Consider the following 20440-nt stretch of genomic DNA (forward strand, 5'->3'; position numbering starts at 1 on the left):
TTTTTTCCCCAATTTTCTCTGCTGGTACTTCTATTTGGGACCCCATGTGACAGCAACATTACCCCCAAATTTTCTGAGATAATCCTGTTTCTTGTAATAGAAAAATTTTAAATAAAGACAAGAAGTGAAAATTTTTATAAAGTATTATTATAAAAGTTATATCTTGGCCATGGTTAAAAAGAATTAAAACAGTACTAAAGGTATACATTGAAAAGTAGAAGCCCTCCCACCGTTGGTAACCCACAATGGTAACTCCTGGTCTTGCCACACTGTTAAGATATCTTCTCAGATATCTTTCCTGTCAACTCTGATATATGTGTAATACTGTGTATATATGCTATCCCTCAGCAAATAAAACCCAAAACTCTCATACGTTAATATCATCCAGCACCTTCTTCTTTTAAATTTTGGAGATATTTCCAACCTATTACACACAGCTCTACCCTAACTTTTTAAACAACTGGTCAGACATGTAACCATTCCCAATTCACCACATTTACCTGGCTTGCTGATTCTTCTTGGTCCCCATTTTGAAGTGAGGCTGCAGTGAATGTCCTTGTACATGTATCTTTGCTCATGTGACCTGTTGGACACATTCCTGGGGGGAGGGTGTCATTGCTCATGGGGACCAGGTGCCACAGATGTTCTTGGATATTGACAATTTGCCCTCCAGGGCGCTAGCCCCGAGGTGCATTCCTGCCCATCCCGCGTGACTCTTACTGCCATTTCCCCCACCTCCGCATGGTATTCAGAATTTAACATCTATCTACACGAATCACTTGAGGATCTTGTTTAAATGCTGATTCTGAACCAGTAGGTCTGGGCCTGATTCTCTGCGTTTCTAACACGCTCCAGGATGATGCAGATGTTGGTCCGTGGACCACACTTCGAGTAGCAAGGCTCTAGAGCAATGCTATCCAATAGAAATAAAATGTGAGCCTTCCATGTGATTTCAAATTTTCTAGTAGCCACATTAAAAAGAATTTTCAAAATAATCAGGTGAAACTAATTTGATGATTAGGCTTTATTTAACCCAATACATCCCCAATATTAGGATTTCAATGGGCAATAAATAACAAGTTATGAGATATATGACATTTTTTTCTTTTGTTGAAAAAAGGCCTTTGAAATCTGGGGTGTATTTTACACTTTGCCCATCTGAATCTGGACTAACCACATTTCATGTGCACGACTGCCACACGCGGCCAGTGGTGGCTGCATGGCCCAGCTCTAGAGAATCTCCTGGGCTCTACCAGGTGGGGGAACAATGTCTCTTTCTCAGACCCCTGGGAACGGCACAGGGCTAAGAGGGTCGGAGGCAGGAGAGGGGCACCAGGAGGCAGTAGTGAGAACACACTTATCAGCCAAAGGATGTATGGCCTGAAGCCGCCACGAGACTGGCAGTAGGAAGGAATTCTGGAGGCATAAGGACTCCAAGCAACGATGCTATTATTATTATTATTATTATCACTATCTGTTCTTAGGCAAGATTCCCAATAACTTTTCTTTACATTAAAAAGAAAAGAGATATAATTGACATACAACATTATATTAGCTTCAGGTGTACACGATTTGATGTACATATTGCAAAATGATTACCATGATACGTCTGGTTAACATCTATCATTGCACATATTACAGTTTTTTTTCTTATCATGAGAACTTTTAAGATCTACTCTCTTAGCGACTTTCAAATATACAATACAGTGTTCTTAACCATAGTTGCCAGGCTGTACATTACATCCTCAGGACTTATTTTGTCTTATAACTGGAAGTTTGTACCTTCTGACTACCTTCACTTTTAAAGGGACTCACAGCACACTTAAAATTGTGCACTGTTCACTCTAGCTGACCAGGCATGATACTGTTATTGCCAAATTTTTGCAAATCTTTTCTCCCCCCAATACTGTAGGACTGTTGACATTTAAAGATAGCCTGAGTGAGTACTCAAAGTGCTTAAGATAAGGTCCTTAAGACTATTTTTAAGATACCAAATATATTACAGTTTCGAAAGTTAAATTTTAGAGAAACACATAATACAGTGACAGTTTCCCAAGAAGCAAGGCATGTTTCAAGGTCAGGGGATTTTATTTCTGTTTTATATTTTCAATTTGAACTTCCTCACCCTTACTTGCTATTTTCCTAAAAGAAAAAGCAGAGACAACAAATACTGATCTGCAGGAATCCTTCCTTCTTAATACAGAAAAAAGAAGACTCAGAGAGTAATTTTGTGGTCCAAGCCGGGCCGTGTAAACCACAGGACCTCGTGCTGCACTCAGATTGGAAATGTGCTTATTTCTCCATTTCTCTCAGCACACGCTACTTTTGATTTATCCTTCTGCTTCTTCCTGTGTAACCATTTTCATCATGGAGTCCAAATTTGTTCACCCATGCCAGCAGGAATAAACCCTTTTAGGTGCAAAGCATGGGGCTGAAGGGTGCAGACAGCTGAGCGTGGTGTGGGGATGGGGAGTGCTGGGGGAGGTGGCCCTGGCCACCTGGGGGCCAGAGACTGTCACAGGCCTGGGGCTCCGTGATTTCTCTCAGTCCACCTCAAGATTGAGGAGGGGGTGGGGGGTGGGGAAGGAAGGAGAGTTTCTAAGTTCTCCTCCACCTCCAGTATGCAAAATTTGCCTCTAAAATAGCCATTTCCCTCTGACACATGCAATGAAGGAAGCTCTTCTTGTTCACTGTTTCCATTTCCCCTTTTCTCTCACCCCCAGCAAAGGTCCTGCTTAGCTTGAAAGGGGACCTTTTTAGGTTTAAAGAGGCTGCCTGGTTTAAACTCCTCCCCTGAAAGAAGTGAACCACACATCTCTTGGCACTGCTTGGATAGAGCAAGTATTTATACTTGTACAAGCTCATCGATACTAAAAACCTGGACTAATCATTACCTTTCAAAAGGCTTCATGGTCCCAGTGGTCCTGGGAACAGGAGCATTCTCATTGCTGGGAGCTTAGGAGGGATATTTTTAGCCTTAATTACATATCCCTGAGATGCTTTTCTTTCCAGCTTGCTTTTCTTTTCTTTTTGTGAAACTCTCAAGGTGCTCTGAGAGAGACAGAAATGACAGCCGGCAGACAAGCTCTGTGTCCTTAGCCTGGGAGTCAGCTTGCAGAAGAGCAGCCTCGGGGCAGGTGAAGCCTGGAGCATCTCCTGATGAACCTGCAGCACCCCCACCCAAGCTCCCCCGCTGCCTTTACCTCATCCCAGACCCGTCCTGCTGCACCCACTGCGCCCCTGCCGCAGAGCAGATTATGAAACGGCTGCCCCCCATCACTCCCCTCTCCTCTCCGTTGACGTCACTGCTATAGAAGGAATCATAGAATTCTAGAGCATGCAGGCATTTGGAGGTCTCTAGTCCACTCCCCTCCTTTTACAGGTGAAGAAATGAAAGCCATTCCTCCCTGCTCATACTATAAATTTACACCTCATTCAAAAGTTTAGCAAATACTAATCGAGCACCTACTCTGTACCAGCCGCTCTCCTAGGAGCTGCAGACACAGGGGTGAGCAAGACAGATGAAGCCTTAGCTCCCCTGGGTCTTCCACCCTCATGGTGGAGACAGATGACAAATGAGTAGGCCAATAAATCACAAAGACAGTCGCCATGGTGGCCAGAACAGTAGCCCCTCAAGGACACCCACTTCCCCATCCCTGGAACCCGTGAAGGCGTTTTGTTATGGGGTGTGGGGGAATTAAGATGCACAGGGAATTAAGGTTGCTAATGACTGACCTTGAGATAGGAGGATTATCTTGAATTATTTAGGTGGACCCAATCGAATCTCTTGAGTACTGAGAGGTAAACTGGAGCAGCACTTTCAAGCCAAGTCCAGTTGGGCCTTTCAGTTAATGAGTGGTCATGAAGGCTGCCCTGGGCTGGGCTCCAGGGCAGACACAGAGGCAAATGAGACCCTCACCTTGTTCCCGAGGCACCCACAGTTCACAGGGGTAGACAGCCAGGGCTGAGCACCACCCCACATGGCAAGGGCTTGGTAGCAGGAAGAGGGGAAGTGCTTGGGAGCATAGAACAGAGGGTGATGATTTTTTGGAGCGTGGGCTGGGACATTCATTTCCTCCTATTGAAGGGGAACTCTTTTTGCTGTAGAAGATTCCTAAAACACCTCTACTTCAAGCTCTAGACCTGGGGTTCAGGGATCATCTTGCTGCATGCTTGCCATCGGTCTCTAAACTGAATGTCCTGTGAGGGCAGGGACTGTGCCCAACTAATACGTGCTGAATGAGTGAGGATGAATCAATGGATGTGGGGCATCTCAGCTAAGTCATTCTGGAACATGGACAGGAGGCACCGCTGTAACACCGCCTGGACTGAACTTAACAGGAGGGTCATCTTGAGCCTCATTCAAGAAGGTTAATGGCTCAAATGCTACACAACTCACAGCTGGTTCCAAGGCCGGGGCCAACCTTCAGGGGTTGGGAAAGCAAAGACCAGTAGCCGAACATGGCGGCAGCGTCAGATTTAATCTGGTGCTCACCCTCCAGCCAGGAGGCCCCATTGGACTCCTCCGTGACTAACAGCCCAGCCAAGGAGGGGAGGGTGGCCTTGCCCTTAAGCCGCAGCGTGGCAGGTCAGGTGATATCCCTATTCTGTCACTGACCAGTTGTATGAACCGAGCAAACAGTGTTATCCCACCTGAGCCTTAGTTTCCTTGTGTTTAAAATACTGTTTAAAGTACTGTTAAGAATACCTCCCTCCCAGGATTAAAGAATGTATATTAAGTGCCTGGCTCCTAAGAAGGGCTCAATAAATGGGGACAATGGTGAAAAGAGATAAGGTAAGCTCCGGGGAGGGTCGGTTATAGGACCTTCCCTGGCCCCTCTGGTATCCTCAAGTTCTCTCTCACTGCTGCCCAGAGGGACCCAGGGACCAGCCCCTGCCCTGAGCGCCTGCATCTGTCTTCCCCAGTTCTTCAACTGGCCCAAAGAGCAGACCTAGGACTCAAGTGGGTCCTCATACAAAGAGGACAGAGGGGCCTGAGCATGGCACCTCCATCCCCTCCCCACTCCTGGGCCGTGATCTGGGGCCAGTCAGGATTCCTGGCCACTTATTCTTCTTTCCAAGTCCTCCTGCACTATCATGTATCAGTCTCAGGACTCCTGACTCTTTTGTGTCCCCAAGTGTCAGCACTTTCTCCCTCCCCTGAGCCTGGTGTCCTCAGTCCGCAGGCCTGGGCTTCTGCCTGCATAGTTCTGCCTGGGTGTTGCTTAGCTGACTGGCCTCCGTGCCTCTCCCCCCACTTCCTAGTTATCATAAAACCATCACTCGTTGGGTTACGCACGTGTCTGGCACTGCGTGCTTCACACAAACCATCTCTGGTCCTGGAAATCTCCCTACGTGAGTAATGCCATTATCCCCATAGTTCAGATGAGGAAATGGGGGCTGGAGAGAATAAGACCCAGAGGAAGGCGTCTCTCAATCCTCTGCTGCAGGAACTAGTAAAACATCCTGGGAAGCATCTGACATCATCACATGGATGTGAAAAGGCAAGGCCTTTCTGACCCAGAAGTGAAAATCCACAAGAAGAAAATGGGAGAGATGAACAGACAACAGCACCAGTTAAAGAGGGAGCTCAGCCAATAATGCAGGCTGGCTCCAACACGGAAAACTCCGTGGTGACATTAAAATCCACATTGGAGGGAGTGACAGCAAAACGAAGACTGTGGAACAGAGAACCTGCCCAGGATGCAGAGGCAATTGACAAGGAATGAAAAACGAGTGCCAAGTCAGTAGCTATGGTGGATAGTGCGGACCCAGTTAAGAATGATAACAGCAGCAAGGGCAAATCAGGTCCTAATTTTAAGTGAAACACATAGTCGTTCTACATTCTTGTTTTTTTGCGGTACGCGGGCCTCTCACTGTTGTGGCCTCTCCCATTGCGGAGCACAGGCTCCGGACGCGCAGGCTCAGCGGCCATGGCTCACGGGCCCAGCCGCTCCACGGCATGTGGGATCTTCCCGGACCGGGGCACGAACCCGTGTCCCCTGCATCGGCAGGCGGACTCTCAACCACTGCGCCACCAGGGGAGCCCCGTTCTACATTCTTAAGGGTGTCAGCAGAATTAATTCATTCAGTAAGTATCTACTGAGTGCCCACTATATGCCAGGAACAGTTCTAAGACTGGCAGTACAAAAATCAATTAATAAGGGCGGCAGGAAGCAGGTAGATATTTTTATGGAGTAATTAGGGATTCTTTTCTTTTCTTCTCTTTTCTTTTTTTAAACATCTTTATTGGAGTATAATTGCTTTACAATGGTGTGTGTTAGTTTCTGCTGTATAACAAAGTGAATCAGCTATACGTATACATATATCCCCACATCCCCTCCCTCTTGCATCTCCCTCCCACCCTCCCTATCCCACCCCTCTAGGTGGTCACAAAGCACCGAGCTGATCTCCCTGTGCTATGCAGCTGCTTCCCACTAGCTATCTATTTTACATTTGGTAGTATGTGTAAGTCCATGCCTCTCTCTCACTTCGTCCCAGCTTACCCTTCCCCCTCCCTGTGTCCTCAAGTCCATTCTCTACGTCTGCGTCTTTATTTCTGGGATTATTTTCTTAGAGGAAAGACTCTCTTCTGTTGGGTAGCTTTAAGTAGCCTCTTAATGTACTAAGGTTAGACCCAGAACCTGATCTTGAGAGCGAAGTTGAGAGAAGACGCTAAACCATTCTGCAAGAAGCAAGTAGTTGCTAAAATATTGATTGGTTTTTATGCTTTTTCTGGTTACAGCTGGAGAAAGGGGTATCGACCCCTAGGATGTGGGGCATGGAGACAAGTCACTGCAAGTGTCTGAGCGGGATTGGAGCGGTCCTGGCAACACGGCGCAGGCCACGGTGGAAGAGAGGGGAGGGTCGGGGATATGAGTGTCAGATCATGGATTATGAGCTTCTGGTGCAGTGAAACTTGATGTTCAGTTAAAAACTTTCTTTTCCTCTTTTGAAATTCCCCGAGGATAGGCCAAACGTTTGCATATTAAGGTACTTTTTGCTGCAGGTAACAGAGAACCCCAATGCAACTACTTGAACAAAGAGGAATTAATTATCTCACAAACAGGAAGTCTAGAGGCCAGGCAATGACCAGGCTGGTTAATTCTGCTTGGTTAATTCAATGGCATCATTGAGGACCCAGGTTCATTTCATCTTCCTGCCCTGTCCTCTGCATACTGGCCTCCCTTTCCAGCTACTTCCCCTCCTGGTTGCAAGGTGGCAGCAGCAGCCCCAGCTATCACATCCTATGACAGCTTCCAAAGGTAGAAAAGGGACCATTTCATCCTTGGGTCTCCTTCTAAGACAAAAGAAATCTTTACCAGAAGCCCCGTGGAACACTTCCCTTCACATCTCATTGGTTACTAGTGCATCCTACTCCTATCAATTACGTTATGTTACATTATCCCTGTACCTAAACCCACCAACCACAGCTAGCGTTGGTCCCCATGTGGGCTCTGCTTCGGGCAACAAAGAGGAAATGGTCCCATGTCCTGTGGCAAGGTGGACTAGAAGTCTTGGAGCGTGAGAAGCAGGGACAACATGGCCAGCGGGGAGGGGGGAAGAGTAAAGACAGTCATGTGGAGGTAGAGAGGGCAAATAGAAACCAGAAGAGCTGGAATAAAGACTTACTCAAGGGACTTCCCTGGTGCTCCAGTGGTTAAGACTCTGTGCTCCCAATGCACGGGGCCCGGGTTCAATCCCTGGTCAGGGAACTACGTCCCACGTACCACAGCTAAATATCTCGCATGCCACAGCTAAGACCCGGCACAGCCAAATAAATAAATAAATTAAAACAAAACAAAACAAAAAACCCCACAAAACTTACTCAAAGACCAAACAGAAGAAAAGTCTTCTGAGCCAAAGAAAGACCCAGGTTTGCAAAGCGAAAAGGCTGAACACATTCCCAGAACTACTGATGAAAGGAAAATGATAAGGGTGGTAAAGAACCCCCACCAGCTTCAACTCAAAACAAGGAAAAAGCCTGGTTCCCTATAGTGGGACTGGTACCAGCTTGACCTTGGATTTTGTATCTGGGGCTATTTGTAACTCATGAATTTCTGAAGGCAGTAGAACACCACCTCTATAGAATTTTGAGGGGAAATTCGGTCCCCAAGAATTTCATCTCCATCAAATTTCCTTTTCAATCTGAAGGTAACTGGAAAATGTTCTGAGATATTCAGAAGCTTGGAAAACAGACCTGTCCTTGTTCTACAGCAGGTTAAACTAAAATGAACTGAGATGAAATTACATTAAAATGCACGCTTCTAGAATGTGGCAGCGATGGCCTAAAGGGACTGCTTGGCCTCTGTGGAGCCTGCCGGGCCCCCTGCCCTCAAGCATGGCCGCGGAGTCCTGCGACGTGGCCCCGGCCGCGTATGGCTTCTGTCGCCTGTGCCTCTTCTGCTCCCTCTTGTGCAATGTCAGGAAGTGTGTTCTCGAGCCACATCCTTCGCCCGGCAGCTCAGACGGAATCTTTACTTCACTTGGTGACCACTCAGAACAGTAACAGCTGCCACCCTCTTCCTGAGCTTAATAACAATGGCTCAACCGTCAACCCTCCTGGACACTTGTGACGGAACGGCTTTTAGAAAGTTGTTTTGTTTTCTCTCTCCAAAAGCCACACTGCCCAGAGCAACGTGACAGCCACCATCGGGGAGCAGGAACTGAGTCATGAGTCTCTCACCCGAACAGCTCAAAGCGCCGGGGTTTTCTTCTAAATGGGGAAAGGAGACCGAGAGTCTATGAGGCTCATGGTTTCCAATTCCCTCTTCACCTAAACTTGCCTTAAAACCTGTGCGTGTTCCGCTCTTGATTTCAACAGTCAATATCCTGCGTAGAATCTCAACGCTGAGAAAAGACAGGGAGTTTGTAGTGAATGTATCGCTGTGATGGGGGGCCAGGGGCAGTTTTTATTTTCTGCTTTATTCTTCTTGGTAGGAAGGATGTGAGAAAAACAGCAAGAGTTGAAGGGTCGTAGGAATGGAGCCGAAGGGCCCCATCCACTTGGACTGTGGCGTCGGGCCGTTTACGTGACAGCCCTCGGCCCTCCCCTCAGTTCTGCTCAAGCTGGCCCATCAGGACTGCACGTCCCACCTTGAACTTGGGCCTTGATGTCCCAGGGAGGAGGGTCATTGCAAAAGGAGCCTCAGAGTTCATTCCAGGGAGTGCCACTTCCCTGTCCACGGCGGGGAGGGAGTCTGGGCCTTATGAGAAACCCACACTCTCGGTGCGGGAAACTCAAGGCTGAGGGGCTGGGCGCACCCGCCTTCCTCTGGCCTCACAGGGTGGCGCTCAGAGCCCTGCCCACCCCCAGCACCGGCAGCTCAGCCTCCAGTCTGGAAGATTCTCAGGGTCAAGGGTGGCTGTTGAACAGCTACTTAACAAATCCACGGGCTGCTGAGAAAACTGTGGAAATCCACAGCCCAAGAAGCAGAGCTGAGGGAGCCTGATTGCCACGAAAACTGCCCCCTTCCTGCCACCCCTAGTCACTGCCTAGAACCTTCTAGAACACCGCCTGTGTCCCTTCCCCTCCCCTTCTCTGCTGCCTCTGTGCCCCACGCCTGTTTCCATCTTTTCTTCTGTCAGAACTGCCCACCCCACTCACCTCTACCCCTCCCTCGTTCTTCCTTCACTTTTTCTTCCTCCCTCTTAGCTTTCTCTTTCCTTCTCTCCTTTTCCCTCTTTCATTCAGTCCTTCCTTCTTTCCTCTCTCTTCATTGTCTTTCTCCTTCTCTTTCCATCCCATTTCCTGCCATTCTTCCCTCCTCCCTCAGTGGAGCACAAGGTAGAACTGACTTATGCTGGTTCACAGATGCCATCGTCCCTTTGGAGGTCTGTTCCCTCTCACAGCAAATAAAGACGGTAACGGCCATGCAGCTCCCCGACGCCGGCCACTCCCCGGGGCTGGGTATTTTACACGCACCCTGGGAGGCATGTGTGTGATTCCCACTTTCCAGTAGAGTCACACTCTCGCCCAAGGCCGCATGGCTGGCACACTCTTGACTTGAACCAGCTGGCAACAGGGTGGTCTGCTTGAGTTCCAGGTGCCTCACTGATTTAGCCCAAAGGCCAAATGTTACGTGTGATCAAACGTTATCAATATTTACAACGGTGGCAGGAAAAGAGGGCTCTCCCTTTGAGAGGCTACCTCTCCCTGTCTCCCTGTCCTCCTGGGGCAGAGTCTGTCCTTCTCTAAGGGATTCAACACCTAGCTGGGTTTGGACACACTTTCTGGGGTCCAAGAAAGACGGCTTAGCCGGGCAGGTCTGGAGACGGGGCCCGAGGCCTTGCTTCTGCAGGGCTCAGCCACGTCCATGCTTAAAGCACAGGGGTTGAATGAAGTTACAGCTTACACACTTCCCTCCCATCTCTGATTTTTTGTAAGTCAGAGAAAGGTGGAGTGAGAACGAAGTAACCAGGCATCAGGATCGCTCCCCTTCCTGAGCCTCATGGACTGTCACGGGCCACAACCCGCGGTCGACTTCATGAGGTCGCTCTGCAAGGAATGAAGACCGAGTGGCTCTTTGGTTTTGTCAGAAAGCCAGAGGCCCCAGTGAGAAGAGCTATAAGGTAATTAGAATAAGATGAAAGCTTCTGCTGCTTCACTTGGCAACGTTTCAGGCCAGATTCTTATGCGGGGAGCCTCCTATTCTGGTAGCACCAAACAGATTCAGGTGTAAGGACTGAGTTATTTAGAAACTGTGGCTAAGCTCAGAAAAGAGTATGAGGTTTTGCCTCAACATGAAAAGAGGAACTGGATTTAAAATAAACCCCGAACGGTAACTGCTGGGGCTCGACAACCCGGAGACGCGGCCTAACAGTGCGCGTGCGTTAACCTGCTCGTGGGTGCATAGCTACTCTGATCATCTCGTGAGGTGCTGTATTTTTATAGGAAGGTGTATCCTTAAGAGTGAAAATTGCCTAGGTCCCCCAGCTCCCTGTCCCCTGGTTACCTGGTGTTGGCCACCAAGGAGGTCCCGGGCCCAGTGCCGGGGTCGGGGGCAGACCCGTCTAGCAGGGTGCCAGCTCTTCTGTGACACCTGCCTGCCCACCACCCTGGCTGAGTGTGGGCCCAGGTAACCATGCTCTGTCCTCACAACTCTACCCCCTTCTACGAGCCGTGCGCGGGCCCCTGCTCCATACACAGACCTGAAAGGGCCCCTGCAGAGGAAGCTGTTGATGGGCCCGAGCCAACTGTACTCCCTCTTGGGACTGGCAACTCAGGAGTGAGCCTGTTGGTGGGGAAGGGCAGACCCACTGAGAAGGGCTGAGTCGTGGCAGGTAGCACCTGGGCTGCAGGGCCCCAACCCTTCTGGTCCCAGGCCCCAGCCTTCTCCCTCCTTGTGCCGAGCATCTCCACCAGGGCCGCCCGCCCCCCTTGCATAAGTTAGCCAAAGCAAGTCTCTGTTCTTTTCAACCCCCAAAGCCTGATGAGGCCCCAGCTGCTGCAGGACTGGCAGCCGTTCCCAGGAACATGCGACGCCACAGCAGCAAGAGGTAAAGGCCAGAGGGAACAGACCTAGACGCAGTCTAGACGTATACAAGCCGTGCGTACAAACTCTATAGAAGCCACAAAGTCATGTCTTTTCCAGCTTAAGGCCTAGTCATACTTAAATTCTTCTTCCCTTTGAAGGAATAGAAGAAAACCACAAGGGGAAAAAAGATCAAAAGCACCAACTAACTTTTAACTTAAGAGAGTTTAGACTCCTTTCAGCAAACCACCTATCAAGGACGCCAACCTCTGTGGGAAAGTTCATGCAGTCCTAGACTTGGAAAAAATTCGAGGCCATTGAGCCCCACTGCCTGCCCCGGGCAGGCCTCCCTTCAGGCGGCCTCATCCCTGATGGGTGAGGAGCCCATAGGAGAGGCAGCCATCCCACTGATGAGTGGTTGCCAAGTCTTGAGAGAACCGTCCAACATTAAGGTACCAACGTTTGTCCCTGGTGCCGAGGCTGAGACATGGGGGCATCCTAGACGATCCAAAAACATTCCAATGAATGCTCTTTAGATACCAGTGCAGATGCATGTATGTACAGGAAGGACGAAGAAGCCAGAAGCAGCGCTCAGCCTGACCTCTAGGACATGAAGCAATTCTGCTTGAGCCCAAACTTGCATCCCCAGGGAAGCCCTGCAGCACAGCCCCAGCCTCCGAGAAGGCAGCGTCGTGATCACCTGGGTTGGCTCACGCATGGCCCCGAGGTCTCTGTCTCTGTCCCAAGTGGCTCACTGAAATGATTTCTTTGATCCCCATAAATAGTCTCCCAGAAGCTTTCTACTCAACACAACTCCCTCTTGACACATTTCCAGTGATTTGTGCCCCAGGGACCTGCCTATTGTCCTGCCCTTGATTCCAGCTCCGTCTGTACCACTGCATCCAACTTCTGCACAAAATGCATTGTTCCCTTCACCTCCGGAATCAGTGATTACACGCCACCTCGCCCCTTCCACCTCTACTTTCTTTTCAACTAAACCCCACAGACTCTGTCGCTGCTTCTCCACGACATGGTGTCCCAACCCTTCTCTATCCTGGCTGCTCTGCTTGGCACGTGGGTGGGGCACTCTGCCTGTGGGTGCCTCTCACGAAGGGCTCAAGAGCTGAGTGTGACTCCTCTGCTCCCACCGTGGACACCGAGAGCATCACCCCCTTTTTCCTGCCCACCCCCTGCTCTCTTGGTGCAGCCAGATTACATATAGCTCCCCTGGCCTCCACATCACTCGGTTGCCATGCATTGTGGTCACACAACACCCGTGGTGTTTGTCACGCAAACTGTATGGAAGGTGGTCTTCCCGGACTTGGCGCACCTAGTATGGCTTTCTTTAAACTTTTTTTTTTTCTTTCTTTTTTGGCCACGTTACACTGCTTGCGGGATCTTAGTTCCCTGACTAGGGATCGAACCCCGGGGCCACGGCAGTGAAAGCACCGAGTCCTAACCACTGGGCTGCCAGGGAATTCGCTCTTTAACCTTTAATGCAAGTTTTACACGTTTGGACTTTACACAGTGAAATCAGATGCCATGAGCATCAGCCTCTGACAGAACAGATCTCTACAAATTGAAAGATATTATCTCATGCTAATCCTTAGGGCAGTCTTCTAACCCCTCAGAAACTACGATCTGTTCTCCCACAAGTACCCTCCCTTCTCTCCTTCCTGGCCCACTTACTGTCACGCATTTGAATGCACTGAAGAAAACAACCAACAAGCCACAGTCACTTGTCCTTGGTCTCTGAGTATCCTCCTTTCTGTTATTTCCCCTTCACACCCATGAACACAGATAACATCTGCTGTGTCTGCTCCATCATGTCCTGGGGCAGGTCCCTTTGCAGGGTCACAGTCTACCCGCTAAGCAACGCCACCCAGGTTCTTCTAGGAGAAAGACAAGCCCCCGTGTCTAGGCGGCTTGGGGCACCTGCTTTCTTCCCTTCTTCCTCTTTTTCACTCCTTCTCTGCCAATATACGTTCCAGTCAGGGTCAGATTTCAAAGTTTCTAAAAGACTTACCTGAACAGTGAATTTATCATCTTCATTGGGCAGAATCCTGTAAGTGTAAACGCAATTCCGGTACCTGAAATAGACCAAATGCTGAATTAGAACCTATGCATTCCTTTTTCTGGACATCAAGCAATCCTGGGCAAAGTCAGGGTTGCTTGTCCACTCCCCACCCCCCCAGCACTCAAGGAGCCTCAGGAAAAGGCGGGTGGGATCTCTGGGATGTGATTTACGTTGGCGCTTGACAGCTAGCTGTGTGGTCTGATTTAGAGGAGTCCGCCATCTGAAAGGGCTTCCTAAACCTCTGGGCTGTCATGTTGGCCAAATGAATGGAGCCAGAAGGGGTGTTTCAAGAAGAAATGAGACTCCAGTGGGGCTGAGCATGGCGGGAACATGCCGAATGGGTGGTGGGCACTGCCACAGAGGGGAGGCACTGGCAGGGCAAAGCTCAGTCAGCTTTGGACGGAGCTCCACTACCCCCTGTGGCTGCCTCTCCTGGAGACTTTGCCCCATGGGTTCATCCTCCCAAAGGCCAGCCACCATCCCTTCAGAGACCCAGATTTTCCCAGCAGCAGGTGGGTGAGCCTTAGGGTTGCTTCTAACGCAGAAGTGCAAGGAATTTCGGATTCTCTTTTCTTTCCAAAAGCTCAACCTTCCTCTGGTCCAGAGGTCTCCAATGTGAGAAGGAAGAAGAGCTACTTTTTATTCTCCTAAAAGCTTTGAGAGGAAGTGGGAGTTGTCAAGTCTGACCACCTTGGGAAAGGGGCCCATTGGTGGGTGGTCCAGGTGGGGGACCCAGCCTACAGAAGCCTGGTGACAGCAGATGGCCACGGAGGTCCACTGGCTCGGCTGCCGAGCCCACAGGCATAAGGAGTTTGGGAGAACGCTACTTGGGTCTTACACTCTCAGTTGAAATGGCTGGTCTGTTCTCTCACCCACCATAACCTCCCTGCCCCCATTTCCCCCACTTGGGATTCTCACAGACCTTGAAAACTTGCCCACCCCTGCTGGACCCCCAGGCAGGGGCCACACTCCAGCTCACAGACGCTCATGTTGTTTCTGCGATCAAGGAGATGATTCAGTACAAAAGTTTCATTCATTTAACCCCTCCTATGTGCCCAGTCCTAAACATTTATGGTATTGTTTAACTAGATTTTAAAATTATACACTAATTTAAAAAATTTAAGACCACACGTAAAGATATAAAATGAAAAATAAATGTCTCCTTCCCCGGCTCCTATGAGTTCCTTAGAGTTCCTACTCCTTCTTGTAAATCATTCCAAAATGTTTAAACATACACACAAACTTATACATGCATATCTTTTAAATGCAAATAACATCATACTATATACGTTGTTCTGAAATTTGCTGTTTTTCACCAAAAAAACATTAGCAATCTGCCTAAGTCATGTTCTACCATGTGGCCATGCCATTGTTCATTTTACACTACAATGATGGACAGGTAGTTATTTGGGGCTTTTTACTATTATAAATAATGCTGTAGTGAACATCTCTGTTCCTACCTCTTGTGTACACTGATGAATCCAGAGTTTTAGTTTCCCCACCAGTAAAAAGGGGAGAATGATAAAACAACATCTACCTGTTCTGCAGATTAAGCATTTAGAAGAATGCCTGCAACACACTGAACACTACATGTGCTGACATTTCTTAGAGATTGTGGATAAATCACTAGAAGAAGAAGAGCTGGGCTGAAGGACGCAGGCACCTTATATTTTGATAGAGATGAACAATTGCCTTCCAATGAAGTTCTCACATTGTGTCTCCTGCTAACCGGATATGAAAGAGTCTATTTCCCCACACCCTGCCAACTGGCTGTTATCAGACATTTTAATCTTTTGCAAATCTGAGAGGTGAAAGAAAAATGATGGCTTGCTTTAATTTGCCTTTCTTTATGAGAAAGGTTGATGTGTTCTCATATGTTTCACTATTTGTATTTCTTTTCCCATGAATTCCTTTTCATGTCTTTGTCTCACATTTTTAAAATCATCTTTTGCTTACTTATTCATAAGACTTTGAAATATACTACAATATATTTTGGAGTTATTTATTTTTAACAGTGTTTACTGATTTATTTTCTTTTTAGCTGTGTAGAAGTTTTACAATTTTAAGTAGTTAATTTTACAATTTTTAAAGCCTTTTGAAACAATGAATGTTAAAAGAAAATTTTGGAGAATGTTTTGGGTAATTTCACTTCCACATGTCTCTTCGTTTCTCATAGGAAAATTTCCTCTCTTCCTCTGATCCCTTTAATTCCCGTCTTTCCACTCCCCTTCCTGTCTTTAGAGCCTGAACTGACACCACAATTGGCTTATCTCAGAGATGGCCAGGATGAATCCGTAGTCTAGTACCACCTCACCTCCTGCAGATGTTCCGGGAAGCAGGGAACCATCACAGACCCCAGCCTAACTCCCCCATCCCCATCCCCTGCAGCCTCAACCCTCTTTGCAGAGCCTGCCAGGCGCCTACACACGGAGGACAGCTGGAAGTCTGCTCTGCTCTTATCTTTCACTGCTTGTTCTCGTGACACTTCCTCCTGTAGATATGCAAATAAGGCCAGGGCGAGAACGGTGCCCTATTTGGGTGAGGGCAGCTAATTTTTTTTTTAAACATCTTTATCGGAGTATAATTACTTTACAATGGTGTGTTAGTTTCTGCTTTATAACAAAGTGAATCAGTTATACATATACATATGTTCCCATATCTCTTCCCTCTTGCGTCTCCCTCCCTCCCACCCTCCCTATCCCACCCCTCTAGGTGGTCACAAAGCACCGAGCTGATCTCCCTGTGCTATGCGGCTGCTTCCCACTAGCTATCTACCTTACGTTTGGTAGTGTATATATGTCCATGCCTCTCCCTCACTTTGTCACAGCTTACCCTTCCCCCTCCCCATATCCTCAAGTCCATTCTCTAGTAGGTCTGTGTCTTTATTTCCATCTTACCCCTAGGTTCTTCTTTGTGGAAGAGACTGAACAGGCCCCAAACATCAGCTTGTAAACAGAAAGAAAGAAAGAACACAGAGTCACCAGGAAAGGCACAGAGACAGCGTACAGAACAGGAAGACCCTTTAGTTAATCAAGTGTGGCAGACAAGCCTTCATGGCTTTTTCAGAGATGTTCTAGCAACACTGAAACAAAGAAACAGCTCCATACTACTCAAACAGATGAGAATTCAAAAGCTAGCACAATGGGAAAAGAGGATACTTTCCCCTTAGATAGTAATATCTCAGCATCTCCAATGCGTGGGGCCCCCACGTCATCCCTGGGGCCAAATCAGTAGATCTTTAAGGGAAAGCATAGAGTGTCACCACCACCACCACCCCTGCCACACACAACCCCTGGGAAAGCATGCCATGGGGTGTTGGGGACTCTGCAGGGAGGTGGAGGGGGGCACCCCTTGGCCTCCTGCACTCACCAGCAGCTGCACTTCACCCTGGTCCTACACGCATAAACGTATACATATACATACATGTGCATACACATATACAGATACATAACATACACATATACACATAAGCACACACACATGCACACACAGGCACCCACAAAATCTTCCATGTAAAATGTTTAAAGTGAAGATTCCACAACTAAATCATCTTTGACAACCACTGCACTGGAACATAATGCAGACAGTGTGCTCATTGGGGGCGATGGCTTCCATCCAGGCCTTTCCCACCTCTTTATGGTGATTTAGTAAAAATTTAGGGTGCTGACAACAGTCCTCAGCTGCTACTCCTTCTAGTGATTGGGTCACATTTCAGGGCGAGCGTGTTAGAAATGTTCCCGCTGGACACCCAGGTTGGGATGGTCCTGGGCCATCCCAGTCTCCCGTGTCCCTGGTCCGTATGAGATTACTCCACTCTCAAATGCAGTGGTACCTACAGCAAATTTCCCATGTGACTCCCAACAGCTGCTGGGTGACTACAGGTGCCTACACTGTTCTCAGCAGGAAGATGCTTCCCCCGGGAAGGGCACTTTCAAATCATGGTTTGGGAAGCTTTGCTCAAATGTAAAAGGATAAGCAAATGGAAATAGGAAGAAACTACTTCATGGCATTTTATTCATTCTCTCAGATAAAACGACTACTTCCGTGTGGCTCTTCCTAGCCAAATAACCACTGACATGCATGCCCAGAGCATCCTTTACCACGGTGAGCCCCATGGGGAGAGAAAGAGAGAGAGAGAGAGAGAGAGAAATCAAACTCTGAAATTCGAGCGCCTCATTAGTGTCTGTCTCACTCTGCTGATCTGCTCAGCGTGTTCTGTAACTGTTTTTTAAACTCCTTTGTAACTCGTTATGTTTCAGTTCTAATTTCTAATTGTTTGTACGTGTTTTTCTCTTTTTTTCTTGCTTGAGTATTGCAAACATCTGGACAAGACGGGATGGGAGAACCAGGGTTGGAAACTCTGCATTCAAAAAAGCCACTTGGGGGCTTCCCTGGTGGCGCAGTGGTTGAGAGTCCGCCTGCCGATGCAGGGGACACGGGTTCGTGCCCCGGTCCGGGAAGATCCCACATGCCGCGGAGCGGCTGCACCCATGAGCCATGGCCGCTGAGCCTGCGCGTCCGGAGCCTGTGCTCCGCAACGGGAGAGGCCACAGCAGTGAGAGGCCCGCGTACCACAAAAACAAAAAAAAAAAAAAAAAAAAAAGCCACTTGGGGAGTCAAGATGGCAGACTAGGAGGATGTGTACTTCATGTCTCCGCACAGCTAGGGCACCTACCAGGCACTGGTGGGGGACCACGGACACCTAAGGGGACAGGAGGAACCCCCAGCGACCAGTTGTTTCAATTATATTTTTATTTTTCCTAATATATTTTTTATCTTTCTAATTTTATTCTTTGATATTGTACTTCTCCTTTGTTCGTTTGTTTTGGTTTTTTTTTTTGTTTTGCTGTGCCAATCAGCTTGCAGGATCTTAGTTCCCAGGTTGGAGGTCGGGCCTGAGCTCCTATGGTGGGAACTCCGAGTCCAAATGGCTGGACTAATAGAGAATCTCAGACCCCAGAGAATATTAACCAGAGGGAGGCTTCCCAGAGGTCCTAATCTCAGCACCAAGACACTGCTTTATCCAACTGCCTGCAAACTCCAGGGCTGGATGCCTCAGGCCAAACAACCAGTAAGAGAGGAACACAGCCCCACCCATCAAAAAAAGAAAAGAAACAACAAAAAAATATGTTACAGATGAAGGAGAAAGGTAAAAACCTACAAGACCAAATAAATGAGGACAAGATAGGTAACCTACCCGGAAAAAGAATTCAGAGTAATGATAGTAAAGATAATCCAAAATCTCGGAAACAGAATGGAGAAAATACAAGAAACATTTAACAAGGATCCAGAAGAACTAAAGAGAAAACAAACAGTGATGAACAACACAATAACTGAAATGAAAAGTACTCTAGAAGGAATCAATAGCAGACTAACTGAGGCAAGGAACGGATAAGTGAGCTGGAAGATAAAATGGTGGGAACAACTGCCAGGGAGCAGAAGAAAGAAAAAAGAATGAAAAGAACTGAGGACTGAGAACTGAGTCTCAGAGACATCTGGGACGTCATTAAATGCACCAACATTCGAATTATAGGGGTCCCAGAAGAAGAAGAGAAAAAGAAAGGGTCTGAGAAACTATTTGAAGAGATTATAGTTGAAAACTTCCCAAACATGAGAAAGGAAATAGCCACCCAAGTCCAGGAAGCGCAGAGAGTCCCATACAGGATAAACCCAAAGAGAAACATGCCGAGACATATATTAATCAAACTATCAAAAATTAAATACAAAGAAAAAAATATTAAAAGCAACAAGGGAAAAGCAACAAATAACATACAAGGGAATCCCCATAAGGTTAACAGCTGATCTCTCAGCAGAAACTCTGCAAGCCAGAAGGGAGTGGCAGGAAATATTTAAAGTGAGGAAAGGGAAAAACCTACAACCAAGATTACTCTACCCAGCAAGGATCTCATTCAGATTCAACAGAGAAATTAAAACCTTTACAGACAAGCAAAAGTTAAGAGAATTCAGCACCACCAAACCAGCTTTACAACAAATGCTGAAGGAATTTCTCTAGGCAGGAAAAACAAGAGAAAGAAAAAACCTACAAAAACAAACCAAAATAATTTAGAAAATGGTAATAGGAACATACAAATCAATAATTACCTTAAATGTAAATGAATTAAATGCTCCAACCAAAAGACATAGACTGGCTGAATGGATACAGAAAAAGAGCCGTATGTATGCTGTCTACAAGAGACCCACTTCAGACCTAGGGACACATACAGACTGAAAGTGAGGGGATGGAAAGAGATATTCCATGCAAATGGAAATCAAAAGAAAGCTGGAGTAGCAATTCTCATATCAGACAAAATAGACTTTAAAATAAAGACTATTACAAGAGACAAAGAAAGACACTACATAATGATCAAGGGATCAATCCAAGAAGAAGATACAACAATTGTAAATATTTATGCACCCAACATAGGAGCACCTCAATACATAAGGCAAATGCTAACAGCCATAAAAGAGGAAATTGACAGTAACACAGTAATAGTGGGGGACTTTGACACCCCACTTTCACCAATGGACAGATCATCCAAAATGAAAATAAATAAGGAAACATAAGCTTTAAATGACACATTAAATAAAATGGACTTAATTGATATTTATAAGACATTCTACCCAAAAACAACAGAATACAATTTCTTCTCAAGTGTGCATGGAACATTCTCCAGGATAGATCATATCTTGGGTCACAAATCAAGCCTTGGTAAATTTAAGAAAATTGACGTCATATCAAGTATATTTTCCGACCACAACACTATGAGACAAGATATCAGTTACAGAAAAAAACTGTAAAAAATACAAACACATGGAGGCTAAACAATATGCTACTAAATAATTCAGAGATCACTGAAGAAACCAAAGAGGAAAACAAAAAATACCTAGA

General features: G+C 47.2%; 1 protein-coding gene across 1 annotated transcript in view; it reads right to left on the minus strand.

Moving 5' to 3' along the window:
• Nucleotides 1–20440, minus strand: part of INPP5D (inositol polyphosphate-5-phosphatase D) — a 131123-nt gene that overhangs the window by 95819 nt on the left and 14864 nt on the right. Inside the window, exon 2 of the mRNA XM_027118170.1 lies at nucleotides 13501–13564. Within this exon, the coding sequence (XP_026973971.1) occupies nucleotides 13501–13564 (64 nt within the window). The remainder of the gene's footprint in view (nucleotides 1–13500; nucleotides 13565–20440) is intronic.

The sequence above is a fragment of the Aethalodelphis obliquidens genome, unplaced genomic scaffold (assembly GCF_003676395.1).
Source record: "Aethalodelphis obliquidens isolate GAN/ISIS:26980383/991018 unplaced genomic scaffold, ASM367639v1 scaffold2, whole genome shotgun sequence".
NCBI classification, from domain to species: Eukaryota; Metazoa; Chordata; class Mammalia; order Artiodactyla; family Delphinidae; genus Aethalodelphis; species Aethalodelphis obliquidens.